The sequence below is a fragment of the Ursus americanus genome, chromosome 17 (genome assembly GCF_024610735.1).
Source record: "Ursus americanus isolate L20-20 chromosome 17, mUrsAme1.1.p, whole genome shotgun sequence".
Taxonomy (NCBI): Eukaryota; Metazoa; Chordata; class Mammalia; order Carnivora; family Ursidae; genus Ursus; species Ursus americanus.
The window spans coordinates 34,715,710-34,741,069 of record NC_142143.1 but is presented as its reverse complement, the minus strand read 5'-3'; the positions used below and the strand labels follow the sequence as shown (position 1 = coordinate 34,741,069).

The 25,360-nt window shown below is 37.6% G+C and overlaps 1 protein-coding gene across 4 annotated transcripts in view; it reads left to right on the top strand.

Annotated features, from left to right (window-relative positions):
- TMTC2 (transmembrane O-mannosyltransferase targeting cadherins 2) overlaps window positions 1-25,360 on the top strand; it is an 835,540-nt gene that overhangs the window by 304,451 nt on the left and 505,729 nt on the right. For all 4 annotated transcript variants that reach the window (XR_015727148.1, XR_015727149.1, XR_015727150.1 and 1 more), the window contains exon 10: window positions 16,141-16,255. Coding sequence is in view for 1 of the 4 variants with exons in the window: in XM_045780076.2 (XP_045636032.1) it covers window positions 16,141-16,255 (115 nt within the window). In the remaining 3 variants the exon portion in view is untranslated. The remainder of the gene's footprint in view (window positions 1-16,140; window positions 16,256-25,360) is intronic.

Genomic DNA, 25,360 nt, shown 5'->3' with positions numbered 1-25,360 from the left:
AGTGGCTCCAATGGAGAGCTTCTGCCAAAAGAATAGAAGTCAAGACAAGAAATCTTTCTCTTTTTTTAAGAATTAGGAGGAAAACCATTTTGTCAAACAGAATATATTTTTTCTTTATTTGCATAGTAGTAAATTTTATGTAGATTGAAACAACTTAAGTCAATATGCATTTGTTATGAGATACACACTATGTATAAATCTGGGTAGATGGGACTTCATTAGGACAAAAGCATAAAAAATGAAAAGGAAGCAGATTGTGATAAATGCTCTTGAGAAGTACAGTTTTATGTAGACCTTGGGCGGTTTCTTCTTTTCCTATCAATCTCTAACTGTATGTTTTTAAGAGTTAAGCCTTTAGCCTCATTTTCTTTATTACAGTTACACTCTCTGGGTGAAGTTGTTCATTCCAAGGGTTCAGCTATATAGTGATGAGTCCTGAACCTCTTGGTCCAACTCAATATTTTTCAAGCTAGATGTAGGGAGACAACAGGGAACAAGACAGGCTCCAGCGGAGTTTCCAAGCTGGTAAGGGAGGCACATGTTGTAAAAATGATCATTTAATTATAATTACAATTGATTTTATAAAGGAATAGAATGAAGGGGCCTTGATTTGAGGGCTGGGGTGCAGGAGAACTATGCCTGATGAACTTACACATAAACTATATTTGAATAAATAGTAGGAGTTCACCAGAAAAAACTAAATATATGAGGGGATATATTGGAGAAAATAAAGCAGAGAAAGTGCTTGATGCAGAAGGCACAGCGTATAATCTGGAGGATTAGTTCAAGGGCAAAACTAGGACCATAGCTAGAAACTCTGAGAAGATACATTCTAGCTCCATAGGAGGAACACACAATTTATGAGAGCCGCCAGCTTATGAAATTAATGACTATTGAAGATTTTCTAACTGTGAGTTTATAAGAATGCTAGAAAGAATTCAAGCTTTGGGAATGGAAGAGGACTGATTCAGACAACCATGAAATCATTTCTAATGTAAAGGGGCAACCATTTTGTCCTTCTTTCTCTTAAACCCATGGAGAAGTGTACAGTTTTTTAAATTGTTGTTATCTGGATTATTATTTGGCTCTACTTATCAATTTTAGAATCCTGAAAACGTCTTACTACATTTATCCTGATCTTTCTCGATCCTATGTAACTCCTGTGAGGTAGGAATAGATCTCAGCTCCATTTGACTGAAACAATGGAAGTTCAGAATTCTCGAGTGATTCTCTGGATCAGAAATTTTCAACACACATAGTGGGAAAAGAACTTGAAAAGTCCAGCTCTGTCAAGTTCTAAGTCCAGAACTTTCTATTATTAATATTATAATCTGTTTGTCTTCAGGATGCTCTTAAATGTCATTTTAAAAAGTAGGTCCTGGGGTGCCTGGGTGGCACAGTGGGTTAAGCATCTGATCTCAGGGCCGTGCGATCAAGCCCTGCATCAGGCCCCACACTCAGCACAGAGTCTGCTTGAGATTCTTTCTCCCTCTCCCTCTGTGCCTCCTGCTCGTGCTCTCTCTTTCTCTCTCTCTCTCAAATAAATAATAAAATAAATCTGAAAAAAAAGTAGGTCCGGGAGGAAATTGTTAAAATGTTATATTTGATATTTCGTCAGTGAACACTGAAAGGGGAAGTTAAAAATGCATGATAGGTCAAATTGGAAAGAGGTCTGTATTTTTTATTATCGTAATTAAAGCTAGTCAGAAGATAGCAGTGAACTGGGGTTGATTGTGTTGTAACATTTTATTTTAATCACTTCATAAACTTCAAGAGTAATTTAAAAAATGAAACAACTAAATAATGGTATTTCTTTGATTTAAAATGAAAATACATTTTTGGTGAGTTTTTGTGAAATTGTATTGACATACAATTATGTTTAATGCTTAAGACCAAAATATTTTATTAAAATATCAGTATTTGTGGCCCTTTATTGCTCCAAGGACAGCACACAGTTCACAGATGTAGAATTAGAACATGATATTTCTAAATGTCATTCCAAACTGTCATTTCTTACCTTTGATTTTTTATTTTTAAATTTGCTGTTATTACAATGTGTCTAATAGGTTAATATTATTTAATCTTTTTTTTTTAAAGATTTTATTTATTTATTCAACAGAGATAGAGACAGCCAGTGAGAGAGGGAACACAAGCAGGGTGAGTGGGAGAGGAAGAAGCAGGCTCCCAGCAGAGGAGCCTGATGTGGGGCTCGATCCCATAACGCCAGGATCACGCCCTGAGCCGAAGGCAGACGCTTAACCACTGTGCCACCCAGGCGCCCCAATATTATTTAATCTTTTTAATCTTCAAACCTGTGTGTATTTTACGTGAGGTATTTTTGCAAGCCTTTTGGAATTAAAACTTTATCATGAATAAAATGGGAAAACCAGGAAAGGGATTCTCTAAGCTTATAAGCAAAGAATAAAGGAAAAATTAAAGGCTTAATGTATTTCCAAAAGAAATACAGTTAAAGGACAAACAGTGAAGTGATAGGAAATAATTTCCATAAGATCACAAGATAAACATCAGTCTACTTAAGACATGAGAAGTTGTAAAACTACAAGGAAAACAGTATATAAAGACCGGGGGATATGAACAAATAATTCCCCAAAGAGGAAATATAACAGATTTTAAGATAGGTAAATATAGAATTTCATTAGAAATAAAGAAATTCACTTTCAAATAACAGTATATTTCCTTAAGTTACTCTAGCATTTATTCTCAAAAATTCTTATGAAAGTATCTGTTAAGGAAATATTTTTTTCTGTATTTAAGATTATCAACAAAAGGTAGTAATTGGAGCACAGCATTGCTATTTGTTAGAGGCAACAATGGAAAAGCATCTAAATTCTTGAAAAAGGAAAATGATTAAGTTAGTGTTACTTCCATTTGATGAAATATTTAAAATCCTAAGTTAAACTTATAAAGAACATATAATAACAGAGACAACTGCCTATGTTATTGTACATGAAGAGTGATTAAATTTTACAAAATAACTACGTCATTAGAAAAGCAAAGCAAGGACACCTAGGTGGCTCAGTCAGTTAAGCGTCCAACTCTTGATTTTGGTTCAGGTCATGAGCTCAAGGTCGTGAGATCAAACCCCGTGTCAGGCTCTGTTCTGGGTGTGGAGCCTGCTTGGGATTCTCTCTCTCCCTATGCCCTTCCCCACTCCACGCATGCACTTTCTCTGGAGGGGAAAAAAAAAAGAAGGAAGAGAGGAAGGGAGGGAGGGAGGAAGAAAGGAAGACCGAACAAGCTATATTAATAATAGATGTTTTATCTTTTTGGACTCTTGCAGCCTTTTGGGGTGGGGGCAGGCTTAATTTCTATTTTATATTTTCTTTAATGAGTACATTATGAAGGAATGTATATTTGATAAAATGTGAAAGAATAAGTATCTTTATCGTTCAGATAGTTGTAGAAAAGATATCAGGAAAATTATAGTAAGCAAGTAATTATGCAAAAATTATTTAACTGAACTCAACATGTAAAATTTAACATGTAAAAATTAAATGAGAGAGGAATAAAAAGAGAAAGGCATCTTGCCTAAATTCTCTATTAAGTACCATATTTCCATGATGAATTCATCAAATATAACAAAAACACAAGCATTTACTTAGGACTTTTGTGTCCTGAGAATTCTCATGGACTTTTCATTTAATCTCCACAAAAGCCTAGTGGGGAGGTTACCTGACTGTCTCCATTTTACGGATGAGCAAAGCGAAGTCATTGAGCTGTAAAGTAGATTACCCAATATTTCAGTGCCAGTTAATACTAGAGGCAGTGTTTGAACCAAGGCATTCCTGACCGTTAACATGGCACCGTCTCTTAATCAATATAGGAGATTAACAGAGATTTTTTTTCTGTCCATACATGCTCTATTGGTAGGTTTATTGATACATAAGATATGTATCAACTACACTGAAAGTTGGGAATCAACCCCCCCTGTTTTTTATTACCATCACCTTAGGTATTAGGATTTCAACATATGGATTTGGGGAGGGCACAAACATTTAGACCAAAGCATCCACCATATTTTATCATAACTCTAAAAAAAAGAAAGATACTGTTGATACTATTATTATAAAATGTACAACGATTATAGGATGTTTCACAATATTAGGATGATTGACTCAATTCAAGTAATATGATATGACCTGACTCCAGCGTTTTGAGAATTTACATGAAGAGAAGTGTTTGGTTTCATGCTGGGCACATCTGTGCTCCTTAATGCTAGTGCTGTTATTGAAGTTCAGTGTTCAACAGTTATGTTTCTGCACCAGTGCTGAGTGTTTTTATGTATCTTTTGTTGTTTCAGTAATCCAACATTGTGCAGAAATAATATTGTCCCTATTTTACAGACTTGGGATTTAAGGTATCAGGAGTGTACGTGACAATATTGAAGGCCCAGCAAGTTGGCAGAGGAAGGATTTGAACCTCCTTTGACTCTTAAGCCTGGGATAGGTTTATGGTTTGCCTTCCGCTTTTAAAGATATACTCTTACCAAACGGAAGCCTGGTGGGTCCCCACTGGTGGCAAAGCCCCAGGATGTTGAGTTTTTGGGGGACTGCTGGTGGAGAAGTACCTTCTCATAATCAGGTACTTAAAAGCCTCAGGAAGGAAGGGCCGCTTGAGGTCATCAAGATAGGGAGAGAGCGTGAAAGGTAGAGAGGGAGAGAAGGAGCTCATGTAAAGAGGAGTGAAAAGAAAAACGAGGGCACCAGACCTCACCCCACCTAGCATACTGACATTTTCTCATTTGCTCTTTCTGATAACACAGCAAGGTTATCCCCGTTTGCAAAGCAAAGAAACCAAGGCTCAAAATCAAAGAGTCATGAAAATAAGCACAGTGACCTTGCTCTGGGGATTCTAGCACTGGCTGCTGTGCCCCACACAAAGAAGACAGCCCCTCAGTATTTTTGCAAAAAAAAAAAAGAATGACTAGAGAAGGATGGACTGACCTTTAGTTAGTTTAACTCTTTCCTTTTCTCATCTCTGCTTTCAGTTTTTGCAGGGGAATAGAATCCACTTTGTTTTAAATCATAACTAGATGATGCTTTGCTAAGAAAAAGGTACAGTTAAGTACTAAGTTCATTTGGGCTGCTGTTAACAGCACAGCATACGTGGGTGGTTTATGAACAAGAGAGATTTATTTCTCACAGTTCTGGTGGCTGTCAGTTGAAGATCATGATGCGGGCAGATTCAGTGTCTGGTGAGGCCTCCTTCCCCATTGACAGTCTTCTCACGGTGCCCTCATGTGGTGGCAGGGGCAAGCTAGCTCTCTGGGGTCCTTCTGTCAGGACATTAATCCCATTCAGGAGGGCTCTGGATTTCAAAACATGAACGGGGGGGGGGTGGTGGTGGTGGTGGAGGCACAAACATTCAGATTATAGCAACAATTTACATATTCCATTGACCCTGTCTTTGTATGGGACACCAGAAGCCACAAAAGAAGATGGTAAGAACGGAGTTAAACTTTAGATTAGGGAATAGAGGGTGCAGTGGATTTTGGAATGAGGCTCTCCCAGACCAGACCCTCTGTTGATTACTCCTTGAGCATGGTCTGCCTTTTGCTAGTCCCCGTGTTCCTCAATTTCTTAATCTGGAGATGATTGCAATCATCAGGTTGTGAGAATTCGTTTACAATTTTATAAAATAACTATCATGTCATATATGTTCAGTAACTTGTAACAATACCATTTATTATTTTTAAAATATAGTAGAACCCATAATCATATCTTAGAGAACGAACGGATCATACAGAAAAATTTTTGAATAAGGTATATGAAAAAGAGACAGAAATTAGGGGAAGAGGAGACAATAAAAATCTAGATATTAAAGAGGAATCTGTATCCATCAACATGCAGACAGAATGGAAAAGGAATAATTGTTTGCAAGAAGAATGAATATTATAAGTAACAAGTAATTGGGAACAGAGAGAGAGAGGGGAGAAAGAGAGAAAGCAAGGAAGGCAGAGAGCGGAAAAAGAGAGATACTGTTTTCCAGTCTTAGCTCTTTCGATTTAGCAATTGAATGCACTTTTAGATTCTTGTTTATGTTCTGCCTTCCACTTAATTGAAAACAATTGTTCCCAAAGTTTGCTACCCTGTCATTAACTCTTCTGTGCCTCAGCGACACCTCCGTAAATGAATACATCAGAAGAAGCCATTGAGATGGTGTTGGAGGGCACGGTCCGGTCCGAGGAAGAGGATGTGAGCATTTGGCTCTTGGAGCCACCGGTCTGCATTCTTATTACCACCCCAAGCTAGTCCCAGAGGCACACTCCCTTCTTACTGACTTCCCCTGTGTTTGAGCCTCATGTCTACCTCATCTCTTTCCTTACAGTGTCCTTGTCTAGGAAATGACACTCCTCATCTCCATATCTTTGATTAGGTCCCATCCTCATCTAGTCATGTCTTCCCCTTCATCTTTAGGTGGTAAAACTCCTCAGATCGTGTGAAACCTAGCATGAACTTGTTTTCCTTTATATAGTGCACTTGATCTCTATTAAATCTACATATTACTTATACCTATAGTAGATTGTCCTAATCCTCCCTTCCTGCTCCTCCCCCCACATGTTCTTTCCCTAAAGTCTTCTCTTTACTTCCTCCCCAGTCCACCGTCTTGTCCTCCTTGCCTCCCCTCTACTTCCCACTCTCTATCTGACAGTCTTCATAACTCCCTCAATGGTTTTCTGGCATCTCATAACCCTTTTGGAAAGAGTCAGGGGAGAAATAAATGCAATAAAGCATCCCTAGTCTTCCTGAACTCCTTCCTGCTTGAGCACAGAGCCCTGGCCTGCTGCTCCTCTAATCTCCTTTGCGGTAGACACCTTCCTTGCCACCTGTCCAATTCAGGGCAAATTTTTGATCTCATGTTCACATAGGGACAGATCTGTGCCCTCCCAGCCTCAAAGTGAGCAGTCTGGATTGCTCTCCTGGGCATCCTTTCCTTGTTCATCTGGCCCACCTGTTTTCTTGGCCAGTAACTACCGCACATTTATCACATTGGGTTTGTCTCAATAAACCAGAGCCGTTATTAAATCAAGCTGCCAAGAGCACAAAAACACAAAGCAACAAAACTAATAGAAGGGAAGGGAAGAGAGATTAGTTTCATGTATTTTTTTTTTAAGATTTATTTATTTATTTGAGAGAGAGAGAGAAAGCACACATGAGAGTAGAGGAGGGGCAGAGGGAGAAGGAGAAAGAAATTTCACGCAGAGCCTGACGCACGGCTCAATCTTATGACCCTGAGATCATGACCTGAGCCAAAATCAAGTGTCAAACACTTACCCGTTTAACTGACTAAGCCACCCAGGTGCCTCGAGAGAGATTGATTTTATTTTTTTATTTTTATTTATTTTTTTTAATTAATGATTTTTTATTATATTATGTTAGTCACCATACAGTATACCCCCGGTTTCCGATGTAAAGCTCGATGATTCATTAGTTGCGTATAACACCCAGTGCACCATGCAATACGTGCCCTCCTTACTACCCATCACCAGCCTATCCCATTCTCCCACCCCCCTCCCCTCTGGGGCCCTCAGTTTGTTTCTCATAGGAGAGAGATTGATTTTAAAGAGTAAGAGCAGGGGTGCTTGGCTGGCTCAAGTGACTCTTGATACCAAGGTCATGAGTTGAAGTCTCATATTGGGCACAGAGATTACTTAAAAAAAAAAAAAAAAAGGCTGGGTGGCTCAGTTGGTTAACACCATCTGTCTTCTGCTCAGGTCATGATCCCAGAGTCCTGGGATCAAGCCCCTGCATTGGGCTCCCTGCTCAGCGTAGAGCCTGCTTCTCCCTCTCTCCCTGCCCTTCCCCTGCCTTCATGCTCTCTCTCGCTTACTCTCTCTATCTCATAAATAAATAAAATCTTTAAAAAAAGGTGGGGGGGAGTAAGAACATACCTAAAAATGCAAGGAATTCTCAGACATTCAGCAAGCCTTCCTTCATAGAAGCAAAAGAGATGATTCCCCTCCATATTTTTAATCCTCCCAGGTCTAATTAGCATACATTAACATCCTCCCTTTGGCAGCATCTCCTTTGGGCAGGTTGTCTTAAATCTTGAGCATTGCATTATCCCCAACCCTGTCTCATCGGGAGTGTTTACTCACCTTCCTTAATAGAAACACTCCATAAAGGGCTTGCTTCAGTTCCGCCTTACCCACCTGTCTTGTTACCATTTGATGTCACCAAAATCAGCCCGCATATTTCCACCATCTTCCAGGCTTTTTTCCCCTGTTCCAGTCATCTGAATCTTTGAAAAAGTTTAGACATGTGCTTCTGGCTATTCTTTTTCATGACCTGGCTGCTGATTATATGACTAGTGCCACTGTGTGAAAATTCAAGTGATACTTTGCCCTCCTTGTGCCCTTTACTCTGTGTATATTCAGTATTAATTATAAGTTGAACAAAGGCAAACAAACATTTACCTCCATCCGGATATGATCCACTTAGCCTGTGAGACCTTGCATCTCCTCAAATTTATATCCGTTTTGTGGTTCAACTATCTCCATAATCTCCTCTTTCCTCTACTAAGTTGGAACTGTTTGAAGGATAAGTGTTGCATTTATCTTCCCCCTTGTCCACTGCAAGTATGACTACATCTATGTGTATTAGGCACAATATACATTTCTTGGGTTGGATATGTTAATCTGTAGTTTCTTCTTTTTTCCAGACTATTGAATTTATTCCAAAGTACAATGGGATATAATAGATTTTAGCCAAATTGCATAGTTTGAACTATTCTGGAATTAAGGTATCTTTGAAGGCGTGATTGATGCCTGGATTATTTGTCATATTCCGAGGGAAATGCAGAGATCTAAAACCAGGGCTGTCATGTTGCTTATATTCCAGAGGCACTGTTCATAGAGACCTCACTGTGAATGGCAGCCTTGGAAATTTTGCAATACTCAGCATGTTGTAGCCATTTACTGCAGCCCTGCCTAAAATCACTCTAAGGCGAGAGGATATGAATAGGCAAGTGCCTGGTGACCTATGCTGGCTAGATTCTAGCTGGCTCTTGCAGATCAAGAAAGTAACCACATGGAGATATAGGTAATACAGTCTTGTTATTGAATGTGTAGTTATTAGATCCCCACAGTGTGCCAAGAAGTAACAGTAAGCCACTGTGGTATCTGGGGGAAGAGCACTCCAAGTGGAGGCAATGGCAAATAAACACCCTTGTAGCAGGAGTCTTTATTTCTCCAATGTGTTAGGCAACAGCAAGAGGCCAGTGTACATTGAATAAGTGACCAAGAGGGAGAGTAGTAGGAGACAAAGGAGATGAGGTCAGAGAATGGGGTAAGAGGTTGGGGGAGGAACTCCTTGATGACTCTATTAGGCTGTGTAGTCCAGTTTAAGGACAGTCACTTTCCCTAAGTCAGCTGTAGAATGATGGGCACTGACTCCCATTTTAATAGGATCATTCTGACTGCTGTGTTGAGAATACCCTGTAGGTCAAGGGCAGAAGTTTGGAGACTGGTTAGGTGGTTATTGCTGCAATCCAGAGTAACGTGGTGGCTTGAGACAACGTCCTAGTGGTAGGAGCCAGTCAGTTGTGGATCTGTTTAGATGGTCTGATGTCTTCTGCCAAGGGGAAGTATTTTAATGCAAATGTTAAATTCTAGCTGTTATTTTATAAATAAGATTTTCTTGTCTTTCAACGTTTTTTAAAGCTACCTATGATTTTTCCCAAAGAGAATTGTGTCATCATGACACTTATTACAGATTGTTGTAGCTCCTTGATTTAGTTGCACTGATCAAAATAGTGAATTTTTCATATATTTTAGTAAGAAATGCCAACCCCAACTAATCTGGGGAGTTCATGTGCAAAACTTTTACAAAGCAGTATTTGAGCGTAGGCTTATGGTCAGCTTACATTGTTATGGATTTCTACATTTCAGGCAGTTTTTTAAAGCCAGGAATTAATGAAGGATTGATCTTTACCAGCTTGTCATATTGAAATGTTGGTACAGATCCACCAAGTAGTTTAAATGGTTCAGTTAGAGAATTGTCCAGAGAAGAAATGGTATAACTGTAATACAGAAGCACTTGAGTCCAGAACTGTCAACTGGTGTTTCCCTAACATTCTTTGTATCTGCACCTCTAGAGAATGCTTTCCCTTTAAATATCCTTTTCTGTGTTTCTCTACTCCGATTACTTTTTTTCTGTTATTTCTCATCTTGTTTTTGCTTTTGTTCTTCCTTTGATTGAAGACAATTAAATAAGATGATGATAATTAACTTGGGTAAGACAAATTATAAACCAAACAAATAATGAAGTGTGGTAGCACAATATATACATGAGAACAAAATATATTTTACTTAAGATTTTTGTGATTTCTTTATTTGAAATTCTGCTCAATTATCAAACACAAAGAATGTGTTTGTTTACTACATGTGAAAGAGAAGTGATTTCTCATAACTGTTCAATATATGAAAGATAAAATTCTTAAGTTTCCTTATTTTAAGAGTTTGAGAGAGTAAACTTGTATTTATTGCATATATCTTATTAATACAGCTGTATCTTTCTATCTACACACATATATATAACATGGTCATTATTCTCTGTAATTTAGGGAAGGTCATGCTACATGTAGTTGATTGACCAGAAGATCTTAATCTAACTGGTGGCTAATTCCAGACAGGGCATCCAGAGTATGGTACAAAACAGTTATTTTCTTCCCATCAGACACTGGTTCTCAAACTATGGACAATGGAGTAGCAGCATTAGTAGGAACTTGTTAAAAACTCACATCATGTTCATTCCTCCTTTGTCAAATGAATTTGTCAGGGGAATGAATATACAGTGGGAAAAAAAACAGTCTCTTCAACAAATGGTGTTGGGAAAACTGGACGGCAACATGCAAAAGAATGAAACTAGACCACTTTCTTTCACCATACACAAAAATAAACTCAAAATGGATAGAGACCTAAATGTGAGACCTGAAACCATAAAAATTCTAGAAAAGAGTACAGGCAGTAATTTCTGACATCGACTGTAGCAACATTTTTCTAGATATGTCTCCCGAGGCAAGGGAAATAAAAGCAAAAATAAACTGTTGAGACTATATCAAAATAAAAACCTTCTGCACAGCGAAGGAAATAATCCAAAATACTAAAAGGCAACCTACTGAATGGGAGAAGATATTTGCAAATGACATATCTGATGAAGGGTTAGTATTCAAATTATATAAAGAGCTGATACAGCTCAACAGCCAAAAAAACCAAAAAAATCCAATTAAAAAATGGGCAGAAGATGTAAACAGACATTTCTCCAAAGAAGACATCCAGATGGCCAATAGACAAATGAAAAGATGTTCAACATCTGATGATAATCAGGGAAATTCAAAGCAAAACTACAATGAGATATCACCTCACACCTGTCAGAATGGCTAAAATCAACCCAAGAAACAACAGGTGTTGGTGAGAATGTGGAGAAAATGGAACCCTCATGCCCTGTTGATGGGAATGCAAACTGGTGCAGCCACTGTGGAAAAAAGTATGGAGTTTCCTCAAAAAGTTAAAAATAGAACTACCGTATGATACAGTAATCAAATTAGTTGGTATTTCCCACAAAGATATAAGAACACTAATTCAAAAGGATATATATGCCCCTGTGTTTATTGAAGCATGATTTAAAATAGTCAGACTATGGAAGCAGCCCAAGTGTCCACTGATAGACGGATAAAGAAGAGGTGGTGTGTGTGTGTGTGTGTGTGTGTGTGTGTGTGTGTGTGATAGAATATTATTCAGCCATAAAAAAGAATGAAGTCTTGCCATTTGCAACAACATGGTTAGAGCTAGAGAGAATAATTCTAAGCAAAATAAGAGAAGGACAAACACCATATGATTTCATTCATATGTAGAATTTAAGAGACAAACAAGCAAAGGAAAAAGACAACCCAAGAAACAGACTCTTAACTACAGAGAACAAACTGATGGTTACCAGAAGGGGGTGGTTTGGGGGAGTAAATAGGTGATGGGGATTGAAGAGTACACTTATCTTGGAAAAAAAAAAAATTGTGGGCTCTACCCCAAACCCAACGAATCTGAAACTCTGGGGATGAGGCCTAGCTGTCTGGTCTGTCGGATCTTTCAGGTGATTCTGATGTGGGCTAAGGCTATGAGCCACTGAAAAATGTAACCTGTCACACCTTGCAGAATCCACCACTGTAGATGGACTCCTCAGAGTGCCTGCTTTGCTTTCCACTCCCCATACTGCCCTGGGTCCTCCTTGTAGTTTCCCCTCACCATCAAAGCCCAGGTAGCTGCATTAACCCCCTGAGCCTCAGCATCTGGCTGAGTCTTGGTGGGCTTTGCGTAGATGCACACATTCTTCAGTAAAGAGCACCTGTGTCTGTCTTGTTAATATTGATCACTTTCAGCCAACACTGACTCAAAGACATTGTACAAAACAATTCACTACCTAGTAGTGATAAAGATGAGAGGATTGATGCCCACGTCCTGTCACATATGCTGTAAGTGAGATGGCCATATTAAGGCTATTCTGCTTTATACCCCCTTTATTCCTGCCTCATGAATAATACCATTCCCTTTTATTCTTTAAAGTGCTCTGGTTTAGATGGTAAATCATATTGCAACGAACTAGTCATAAGCAATTCTAAGTGGTCAAAGAAAGATTTACCAAGAAGGAAATGTTTTAGGGCTTAAAAATAAAAGATGTCCAGTTACAATAGGTAGGCAAGATGGACTGACGATTGGGATGGGACAATAGAAACCTTAGAGCCTGAGAGTTCGGGATAAATAAGGTTGTGAAACAGCAGGTTACATTAAGGGAAGCAGAAGTGGTTCAAAGGGTCAGGCACCAGTGTCTAGTAGGAAACAATAATAAATGAAGCAGGTAGAAGAGTGACTTAAGGCAAAGTCTTCCAGAAGAAGTAAGGGCAAATTTTGTTCCCCAATATATATCAATATTGGCTCTTTGGATCATTATTAAGAAGAAACCTAGTGTGTCTTTGTTTCCCCATTTATGTTGGTTCTCTGTATTTGAAATGCTTATTGCTCCTTTTTCCATCAATTCTGGGCCATATTTCAAACAAACAATCATTATGTAACATAGCAGAATAATAATTCACTTTCGGATTTGGTTCACATTTTCAAATTCAGTGAAAAAAAAGACACCAAGCGGTCCGCACTGCATAATATTTTATGCCTTTATCATAGCAGAACACTAATGCTGGAATATTGAGATATATGGCTCGTCGAGAACAGAATGGGGGGAATTATGCAAATACCTAACTAATATGTTGTGATATTGTTTTTGTGAATGTTAAGATGATGAATGAATTCTGTTAAAAATGATCCTATGGGGATTTTTTTTCTGTTACTGTTTAGTAAAAATTACATGTTTCGTGTGGTTTAGGGACCTTGCAAACGGTCTGTAAATTGCATTTTGCATGACAAAGCTGACTTAAAGCATAAAGAAAGGTTTTAAAACTATGATAAAAATTGTATATTTGATTTTCAACAACTAGTTAATGTTGTTATCCTTTGTTGTTGTTGTTGATCATTAAAGGTGTGTTTGGCATCGAGGGAGCTTGAAAGGCTTTGCCCTTGGGGCATGGCACACACGCTGACCTCTTACGCCATTGAGCATCATTATCTTCATCACCGAAGCTCCTGGTCATGTCCTTTGTTTCTGTGTGGACAGTACAGATATCATGTCCCTCTTTTCTCTTTCTTTTTTACCAGAGCTAGTGTGTCTTTTTTACCCTCTATAGTCTGGAGTAATGAGTTTTACTAAATAACCTTCAGTATTCAGTTAATTGTTGCATTTTCCTAACTGTTAATACAGAACACATTTCAGAGTTAATAGCTGTCTGGAAAGGAAAAAGAACCATCAATAAACTCCTACATTATCCTTTGTTTAAATATCACATAATTAATTAACATATTTATTAATGCATTTACTTAGGTAAACATTATTCTTTGAAAGCAGGTAGCAATTAATATTACATTTTAATTTTGAAAACCTATAATAACAGTAATTAACTGAAGAATAGGTTTAGTCTGGTATCCTTTACTAAGATCTATATGGTGAGGTATTAATTTTTCAGTATGCCATAGAGTATCTAATTCTTGTTTCACTGTCTTTAAACAGCGTATACTTTCAGCTGAATCTCCTATCAACATATTTATAGTTAGTACACACATGGATTTCATAAGTAATGTGTTTTTTTTTTTCTATTTATAAATGTAACTACAGTTGGCCCTTGAACAGCATGGGGGTTAGGGTCACTGATCCCCACACAGTTGAAAATCTATGTATAACTTTTGACACCCCCAGAACTTAACTACTAATAACCTGTTGACTAGAAGCCTTACTGATAGTATAGACCGTTAACACATATTTTGTATATTATATGTGTTAGCATACTGTGTGTTCTTAGAATAAAGTAAGCTACAGAAAAAATGTTAAGAAAATCGTAAGGAGGGGCGCCTGGGTAGCGCAGTCGTTAAAGCGTCTGCCTTCGGCTCAGGGCGTGATCCCGGCGTTATGGGATCGAGCCCCACATCGGGCTCCTCCGCTATGAGCCTGCTTCTTCCTCTCCCACTCCCCCTGCTTGTGTTCCCTCTCTCGCTGGCTGTCTCTGTCAAATAAATAAATAAAATCTTAAAAAAAAAAAAAAAGAAAATCGTAAGGAAGGAAAAATATATTTATAGTACTGTACTCTATTTATTTAAAAAAAAAAAAAACCCTACGCATAAGTGGACCCTTACATTTCAAACCTATGTTGTTCAAGGGTCAACTGTATTTACAAATCAATGTTCTTAATAATTTTCTCACCCAATGTCTGAGACTTGAGAAAGGCACAGAATGTTAGGTGACAGACTTAGAAAGTGATGTACAACTTTTTGTAGAAATAGCTAAGACATCTCTGACTCCTGGTCTTAAAACTCACTTCATTTTAATAAGTTGGCTGATCGTTACTCACCATTTCTTACAATTGACGTTTGGATAACAAGCAGTCTGTGGCTTAGTATGAATTCTTAAAACAGAAAATGTCCTGTTGTGTTTTAAGGACTGGTCCTTTTGGGTTAGAAGACAATTTGTCATATTTATTAGATAAGCAGTAAATAATGGGCTCTTTCAAACCACCAGCATCAGGGAGGATTTACCATTTACCATTTTTTAAATTTGTTTTTCCCTGTGCAGCTCAGGACTTGCAAATCATTTTTAGAACTTCTTTTTCATATTGTTAAGATCTTGAACTTTAAGCAAACAGGAAACCCGAAGCAAAAAGAGATAATTGTTGGACCACAGCTAGGCAAGCCCAAAAGTTACATGAATGATTTCAGCATCTCTCTGTTATGCGTTATTTTGGTTTTCATTTGAATATCCATGGCACACAGGGCTTAAGATCATTACTTTTGCTGTTGATAAATCCCCAGCTGTAAAACAAATAGCCTGTTCTGTTTGCCTATTTACAGCCTTAAAATTGGACCCAATTCTTTTTTTTTTTTTTTTGTCTTTATGAATGTTTCTGGGATAGCACTACATACCAGTTCTTAAGGTATAGTTTCAAAGAGTAGTATGGCTCTATCTGCAATAATTCCAACCTTGCAAAGCTGACCTGCAAGTAATCTCAAAAATGTGAGCACATTAATATTTGTTCCATGTTTATTAGTCAGTCTGATTAAGAGTAAGTAAATGCTCAGTGGACCTTTGTATGTTCTTTCAGTAATTTTAGTGCTGCTTAAATAGAAGAAGTTAATACATCTCAATATAGATAGCCTTGTTTGTACATATGCATCAGAGACAAGCTGTTTTAAACGACTAATAATGAAAATCAACTCAACTCTTAATTGTAATATATCTTCAACTGTATCCATTTTATTTCTTGGTTCAGTAGTCTATATGGGATTTTTTTTAAGGAAAAAAGAAAACCCCACTCTGTGAATATGCCAGACAGATACATTAGGATGTCCTGCAATGAAGGGAAAGGCATATAAAATATGACCAAGTAATGAGGTGTAGATGGACAGCACACGTAAATCTTAGCTTCCAATCATGATTACCACTCTATTTTTCTCTGTAGTGACTTTCTTTGTCTCACAGGTTTAGAGTAGTAGTTTCCAAGTTGAAGCTCACTTGGTTTTGTACCTTGCAGGTCAATTTCTTCTGGAAGAAGCTCGCCTCATAGAAGCAGCAGAGATGGCAAAGAAAGCAGCCGAATTAGACAGCACGGAGTTCGATGTGGTTTTCAGTGCTGCCCACATGCTCCGGTGAGTGTTGCTACTGACCCTTCGAAGACCAACACGGTGGCTTTGGGAAAGCAATTATGTAGACTAAGTCGCTTGTCCTACTGCCTTATTCTACGTTCTTGAAGTGAATGATGCTGTTTTCCCATGGTAAAATCAGTCAGGAGTATTTTGTTTGTTATAGTTTATGTGCGTGGTATGGAGGGCATGTAAGCGTTCAGGACTCTGAAAATTATTGAGAACCATTTTCCTTTACCTTCAAAAATGACTGTAAAATAGAAACAGAAAATTGCAAAATTAAAATTAATAACTGTTTAAATGTCGAAAACAAAACAGAAAATTGCAAAATTAAAATTAATAACTATTTAAATGTCTAAAACAAAACGTGGATTAACCAACTGCATCTCAGTATTTGTGTTTTATATTAATTATATCTAATGTGGCATGTGAATGCATTTTATTATGTTTGGTGGTGGAGAGGATTGTCAAGTACAAATATAGCTAAGGGCTATCAAAGTCTCAAAATGGTGCTGTATTCAGCAGTGTTGCTATGCATGGAAATGATATATCTTTGCAGACCTTTTAGTACTTCTATTTTCAGAGAGATATTATGAAGGCTGATTATAATAATAGCAAAACAAAACAATTTTTGTTGTGAATATAAAAAGAAAGTTAATGCATCCATAAGTGGTGTTTTAGGTTAAAGGAGAATGTTTTTAAGAAACTCAAATGATTTGTACAGTTTTTTTAAAAGCGTTATTTGTTCTTTTAGCAACATGTATACCCCTTCTCCCGTACCCTACCTGAATTTCACGCGATTAAATCTCCACCTAAATGCTTCGTTAGCTGACATCCACACTATGGGCTCTGCGCTTGGCTCTAGGAATAGGTTTGTAATTCTGTAGATTACTCTTAAAAGGGAAGAAAAATACCAGAGAAATGGCTTCACAGTTGGATGGCTTTAATACATGGGCTTGCAAGAAAAGTAGTTTTGTTTACTTTTTGAGATCCTTGTAGATTTATATGCAGTTGTAAGAAGTAATACAGAGAGATCCCCTGTACCATTTATCCAGTTTCCCCAATGGTGATATATTATAGAATGACAGTACACTATCAAAAGCAGGATATTGATAGTGATACAATCCACTGGTCTTATTGAGTTTCCCCAGTTTTCCTCGTACCTGTGTGTGTGTGTGTGTAGTTCTTTGCTTTTTTTGTCACGTGTGTGTAGGTTTGTGTATCCATCAGTGTAGTCAGAGTACAGACTATCTCCAATACCACAGGATCCTTTGTGTTGTCCTTTTATAACCACATGGCTTCCTACTTAGCTTTTTATAAGTTTTATTTTTTTAAAGATTTTATTTATTTATTTGACACAGAGAGAGAGAGAGAGAGTGTACAAGCAGGAGGAGCGGCAGGGCAGGAAGAGGGAGAAGCAGACTCTCCGCAGAGCAGGGAGCCCTGTGTGGGGCTTCCATCTCAGGACCCTGAGATCATGACCTGAGCCGAAGGCAGACGCTTAACCAGCTGAGCCACCCAGGCGCCCCAGCTTTTTATAAGTTTTAAATAAGAAATTCAAAGCCTGAGAGGAAAGTGTACTTTGAGATTTCAGTTGAATGCATTCACTCCACATTTAACATTTCACGTTCCTAAAGCTGCTATCTACAAAGAGAAACCAGCATTCAATCAACTGTTGGTATATTTATAAAATAAACTATATTCATTCAGCCTCTGCCTTCAGCTCGGGCTCCCTGCTCAGCAGGGAACCTGCATCTCCCTCTTCCTCTGCCTCTGCCCCTCCCCATTGCTCCTGTTAGTGCTCGCGCACGCATGCTCTCTCTCTCTCATTCTCTTTCTCTCTCTCTCTCTCATGTGTGCTCTCTGTCTCTCTCAAATAAATAAATCGTTAAAAAAAATAAACTATAGCTAATCTCAAGAACCTTCAAGGATAATTTTTTTAAAGAGACACCTTCATTTGCATGACAGGCTTAGGAGCTGTTATAGGGAGAGGACTTTCTCCTCTTCATGAATGAAACACTGTGCTTTTAGTCACAGTAAGCCATTTGCAAGGATGGATATGCACAACTTTCTACAGGCTAATTCATCTTAATCATAATAGATACTTTCCTCCACAATGTATTTTGCTACATATTAAATCAATATCTGAAATTCAAGGTCTACCAATGGAAACCCATTATGAGAAAGTTACAAAAAAGGTCCTTGTTAAATATATCACTTCCAACTTTTCCTTAGTTACCATAGTGTTAGAAACCAGTGAAAATTTTTGTTATACATTGGCAATGTGGAAATCTTTAGGGTCTGTTTTTCAGAACCTACTTTCTAGCTTTCTGCAGTCTGCATTCCTCATTAAGGTGCAGTCAGTCAGCGCTTTCCTAATATTGATTGCAATTATGACCATAGCAGCCTGGCTATATCCTACTCCACTTGGTGGCAACACCCATGAATGTTTTTACTTAGTTTTTCTGTTTTTCAACTTTATTAAATTCAAGTATTTCTTGAGCACTTACCTTGCAAGTTGAACACCAACTTCTTTCCTTATTCATCACCAGCATTTAGGACTTTGCCGAAAGGAGTAAGAAAGGTTACTTGTTTTGCCTTGAATGCAACCTTATCAAAATCCTTAGCTACCAAGATCTTGCTTATCTGTTCCTACGTGTAATTTCCTCTGGGGATGCCAAATTATTGTAAATTGACTTTGATACTAATTTTTCCCTCAGAGCTCTCTTCTTTTGAAAGATACTTAGGAGATGAAATTGGCAGGGTTTGGTGAGGTAAAGAGTATGAGGCAGGGTATGAGGGAAAGCGTAGATGTCTCCCTGGTTGTGTCTAGGTTAGTTGGATTAATGGCTACCCTTATATCCAAAATCAGCAATTTAGGAAATGTTATAGTTCAAGAAATGGTTTGAATGTATACATTTAACTTCCTTTCCTTGGCCAATTCCCAATGAAGTGATCCAAAGAATCTATCAGTGAGGAAAAACTACTCATCATAAATGGGGGGAAAAAAGAAAGTCATTCCACCTAGATGAGACCGGATTGGAAGAGGTGAGTTCCTAGGGCTAGCCATTAAGGGACAAATCTTTATCTTATTGGGACCTTCAAGAGGCTTGAAATTTGAGAAATTTCTGATAAACCCATTTCAACTCTCAATAGTGGTTAATGATCTGTCTCTATAGAATCAGCACATAGAAAGTTTTGAAATACTGGATTTCAAATTGGCATTTCAGATAAGAATGACAAATCAGATGTATCCAAGTATAGAGCCCTCATCTGTGCAGGAAGTTTTACATTAAAACCTGAGAGCCACTTATAACATCTATAATTCCTGTTATCAAGGTGATTCACAAGGATGATATGTAGTATAGAAATATCAATGATATTGACCAAATATGTAGGCCTTCCACTTTTAATAAACATAATAGGATTGTACTTTTCTGCCTTCTTCCAAGTTGAAGAACTTCATGGTTCTTAGTTTGGATTGTTGAAGTGTGTGAACATGGTATATGTCACTTTTGAGCCAAAGCTATAAAAGTCAGTGATTTTCCCTTTTCTGACTTGGAAATTGTGGAAATAGATCCTGAAATGACCAAAGGGGGGGGGGGGGAAATAAACTTTATCCTGATTCATTGAGATTTAGGATGTATTTATATTACAACAGTGTAACCTAACCTAGCCTAACTGACACAGAATACATCTGGGAAAATGAAATAGGTGGTTTGGGAGAGGAACAATATGACATTAGAAAAGTTACCAAGAGATTAACAGGATCTCTGAGTTTATAACTGCAAAGGAGGCAGGGTAAAATTGAGAGACTGATAATTTAAATAGAAGTTATAGATTTATTCTCAGAATTTAATGGAAAGTGCTAAAGACTTCAAAATGATGACTGAAAGGATAAAAGATTGGAGGATAGAATGAGAACATTATATGTACATTAATACATACGTGTTAGTATAATTATATGTAGTATACAGGTATATATATATACACATATATAGTATATATGTGGTATGTATATAGTATGTGATAGTGTCATTTGTATATACATAAAGAAGTATATAATTATATGTTGTATATGTGTATGTAGTTATATTTAGCATTTATACACATATATAGTTGTATTTGGTTTTGTATATATAAATGTTAATATAAATAGAAAATTTCTGAAGGCAAGCATAGAACACATAAGCAATTATCAACAGATAGAGGAAATTTCAAAGCTAGGATGGAGGCTTTCAGTCATCGTATTGAAAGCAAAACTGCTGAAAAATAGATCTACTCCTAAACTTGTCTCCCTGTACGGGTCATACTTTTTAGTTGCAAACTAAAGAATACGCTCTTGCCAGTTTAAGCAGAAACAGGATTTATGAAAGAGTATTCTGTAGCCCAGAGACTCACTGTCCGGCTTGAGAGCTCTCTACATAGTCAGAAATAACATACAACCCTCTATGTGGCTTTTGCTGGGAGTCAGCAGCGTTTGCAGTCCCAAGCTCTGTCACCATCACCCACAAGGAACCAGCCAGAGCAAGCGCCACAGCCCTTGGGTGATTCTCTTGGGTGCAGCTGCCTCCTTTTAGGCCTACTTCTGACTTCGGTTCTCTTGAGGCTGCATCTGATTGGTGGAACATGGGCCATGTGCTGGAATCTTGGCTACTAGAAAGTCGGAAGAAGAGGGAATTTCTGGCTTCTGTCTTACTTGGGAAGGTGGGATCCACACTGCAGCTAATTACTGAATATATTTATAGAGAGGGTGATCACAGATGTTGAGTGGCCTGACATAATGAACATTAACTATATGTGTTGACACTTTTAGTACTTCAAATAAAATGGGGAAAGTACTAGATGCTTCCAGATGAGAGTATTACAAAAAAGAAGATCGGTTATCATCAAAGGAAAATATCAAAGTAATTCAAAATGCTAGAACTCAGTCGAGTTATATCTATAGAGTTGTAAGAAGGAAGTATTGAATCAATTATTCTGTTAGGAGCATTTTGTATGAATGAATTTATTCGGTGTTCTCCTAGAACTAGAAGCTAGAAAGAGCACAGAGATACTTGATACCGGGAGGAATTCCAGAAGCACTAAAAACAAACTTTACCTGATTCATAGCGTTCATGGGCTCTGGCAGAAAAAAAAATTTTTTAATCCACTTACAGGATAAGGGAAGAACAAAAGTAGCATTTATTTAAATATCTCCTTTTTGCCTGGTGCTATATTATGCATTTTACATCTGTCACTCTCTTAGTTATAATCACACATGTGATGTAGACAATAGTATTCCCATTTTACATATGAAGATACTGAGGCTTAAAGAGAGTCAGTATTTCCCACAGTTGGTAAAACTGGGATTTGAATTTAGTGTATTCTGGCCAAGTATAATACTGTGTCCACTGTGTCACATTGACTCTATTGTGTCTTTATAACTGGTTGACTACCCCGAGGCTGTGATTCTTGAATGTATTGTTGGAGAAAAGATTTATAGAGTAACAGGTTATCAGGTGTGTAAGTCCTAAATAGTAAGACCTTCCAATATTATTAAATTACCTCTTTATGACAAATTTTAGAAAGTAGACTTACATTCATAGGGAGAATGCCACATTTGTACTCTCAAAGCAATATTAAGTTTTTAGAATGGTACGGTGTCTGACAAGGGGCACTTAGAGCTGAGCTAAGCATGAACTACAGTTTTTCTAAGACTAAGGGCCCAGGTTGTCATTGCTCCCTAAGGTAGTAGAGAAAGCAAAACTGTACTGTACCAACTGGTTCCCATTGCTTCCCTGACTTCTAGAAAACAGAATGAACATATGAAAAAAAGTCATCTTTTAAGTTTCTGTGCTCAACACAATCTTATGTAATTTAAATATATTAAAAATTGAGAATTTAAATGTACTAATTTCTTTATAAATTCCACTGGAAGTGACTTAAAATTTAAATGTTTTTTTTTTTTTTAAAGATTTTATTTATTTATTTGACAGAGATAGAGACAGCCAGCGAGAGAGGGAACAAAAGCAGGGGGAGTGGGAGAGGAAGAAGCAGGCTCATAGCGGAGGAGCCTGATGTGGGGCTCGATCCCACAACGCCGGGATTACGCCCTGAGCCGAAGGCAGACGCTTAACCGCTGTGCCACCCAGCCACCCCTAAAATTTAAATTCTTAAGAGAAAAGGAAACCAGATCAGATTATTTCTCGAAGTAGATTGGGAACATACACACATGTACACACATACACGTGTTGGATATATACATGTTTGTTTTGTTTTTTTTTTTTTCAAAGCTCTCTAGGCCTTTCCTCTTTAACACTTCCAAAATTACCGAAAACCCCTCAAAAAGTCATTGGATTTTTCAATTATAAATTGTACTTTAGTGCCAACTTTTGGCCCAAAGGGGGCTTATTTCAACTAGGTTATGATGGGTTATAAGGTCTTTAAAGCAAAGGGCAGTGGCAGTGAGGTCGAAGGGAAGCATCTTCCAATTCCAACCCAGTGCCTCTCCAGCAGTAACATGTGTGTGAATCACCTGAGGATCTTGTTAAAATGCATGTTCTGATTTAGTATATTTGGGTGGTGCCTAAGGTTTTACACTTCTGACAAGTCCCAGGTGATACTTATGATGTTGGTTCTTGGACCACCACCCCCGCCCCCCCCCGCAAGCAAGTTCTATGTTGCCTCTCTTCTTTCCACCCCTCTCAACTCCTTCTCCTCACCCGAGCATTACAAACTGAACATGAGTTAATTACTATATATGAACATTATAATAGTTGACATTACCAAAAAATATTTCCTCCCTTTTAATTTTCCTGGTACATTTCATTATGTAATCTTTTAAAACCTAGGCTTAACCTGTCCTTAGAAGCCCTGAAAGATTCGAGGCCACGAAAGAATGAACTCAGACTCTCATGGGGCACCAAGAAGTTTCTAACTCAGAGGAATCTTTTGTGAAATTACACCATCAGCCTAATCTTTCCTCTGTTATTGCTACATTTCTGCTTTACCTCACCATCTTTTATGTTTAGAACTGAGATGGATACCAACAGATCATAAAGCTATTTTTGATGTCTTGACAGAGAGGTTTTCATTTAAGATGGCTTGGTGGTCATGAACAGTGTCTTCTAGGAGTTTCATTATAAGGATCTTTACTGCTTCTTTGTTTTTATATATGTGTGACTCTAGTTTGGCTATTTTAAGATTTTCCACACATTTTTATGTCCTTGTTTATCTCAATTCTGCTTCTATTCCTACTACGCATTTATCAATCAGAATTAAAATTTAGTGCTGCTCTGAGTAACTTAAGCTTCACTTCTGTTTAGCTGTTGGCAAGAATCCAGGAAAATTCAGCTACTGTTCATTTTACTTTAATGATACAAGGACAGATAGCTTTCTAGTTAGAAAAAGAAGGAAGAGAAAGAGAAGGAGAAAGAAGAAGAAGGAGGGGGAGAGGGAGGAGGGGGAAAAATCTTTAAACGATACAAGGACAGATAGCTTTCTAGATAGAAAAAGAAAGAGGAAGAGAAAGAGAAGGAGAAAGAAGAAAAAGGAGGGGGAGAGGGAGGAGAAAGAGGAGGGAGAAAAAAAACTTATAGTTATCTTAGAATAATCACCAAGACTTTAATAAAATATTATCTTTTGTATGAGTCAAACAGTGGTTATTGTCCATAGTAAATAATTTTTAATTTAAAATTGACAGTTCACAGCTGCTAATATTTATAGTCTTCTAAATGCTACTAGAGTTTTTATTTTTTATATTTTCAAGGGAGTAATTTTGAATTTAGAACCTTTAATTTTATAATTCTCACAGAATACATACAAATGTATGTAATTATAAATGATTCCCTAAATCAGATTCCCCTCAAACATTTCACAGAGTATATTAAGTTCTTATTTCACAGTATCATTGATTCCCAAATTTCCTTTATATATCTTTTAAGAAACTTGGGCCATAAACCTGTGTTCCAAAAGATACTTTTCTATTACAGAATAACACCAGGGAGGGGAATTAGATATATGAAATATATTTCTATATTTTTAACAAAGGTAATTTTCATAGTCCCATGTGCAAAATGGAGTTCTATAGTAATCAGATAATGACATTTGTTTGTGACTTTCATTACTGTTTGTTTTCACTCGGAGTGCACCTTTTCACTGATAGCAGAAAAACTTAAAGATTTTAAAAGCACAATTCAGTGATTTCTTGGGAATTCAAGGTTTACTTCATAGTCCAGTTTACAAATACCATGTAGGCTCTTTCTACTTCCTTACCTCTCCTAGTCCCAAGAAGCTGCAGATGTGTGAAGAGGGGGAGGCCCCTACGTATATGATTGGCGGGAGTTGGCAATGAGATGGGAGCCTCCATCTGCTTCTCCAGTTGATAAGTCTGTTGTTGGCTAGGTGATATGGGACATAACTTTATGTTGACTCTTAGGGGTGGCATGTTAGATGGGGGTAGTCACCCATCTGGACCTAGTGTGGCTTCCTGGTAGAAATTATTTTTATTACACATTATTTCATTCCTGGCTTTGTAAAGTGTGTTGTGGTCAAAATGCAAGGTTGTCTACATCTGGCCTGGGAGATTTCTTGGCAGAGCCACCTGCTTTTCCCCTTTACTACTTTCTAAGTCTTCTACTTCAACACGTGGGAAACTTATGATTGTCCTCCATATCTAACTGTGACCCTTCCCTAAAAATGGGAGATGGTGGGGGTAAGGAAGTGAGTATCTAGCACTATTCTCACTTTTCCTCATTCCATATTTCTTTGCCCTTCCCCTCAGTTCCTCCCCTTCCCCCTCTTTGGGATACATGAGGCATAACACAATAGTGCATTTCATTCCATTCTGAAAACTGTCTTCTGCTCAATTTGATCTAGTGAAGTGCACTTCTGTCAATATGGGAGATGGAGGTGGGCAGGAAGTAAAACCTGTAATTGCAAATGTCCTCTATATTCTTCCCTTTTCAAATCTCATCTCTTACACTTAAATTGTGGCTTTTTAACATTATAATCAAAAGGCATGTTTTCTTCCTTTCTTTGTGTTTGATGTAGAAGTTGTTGGGGTCAACTGCCACAGAACAACGTATCACATATCATTCTGCTACATCTCAGTATATACAAAGATGTCAG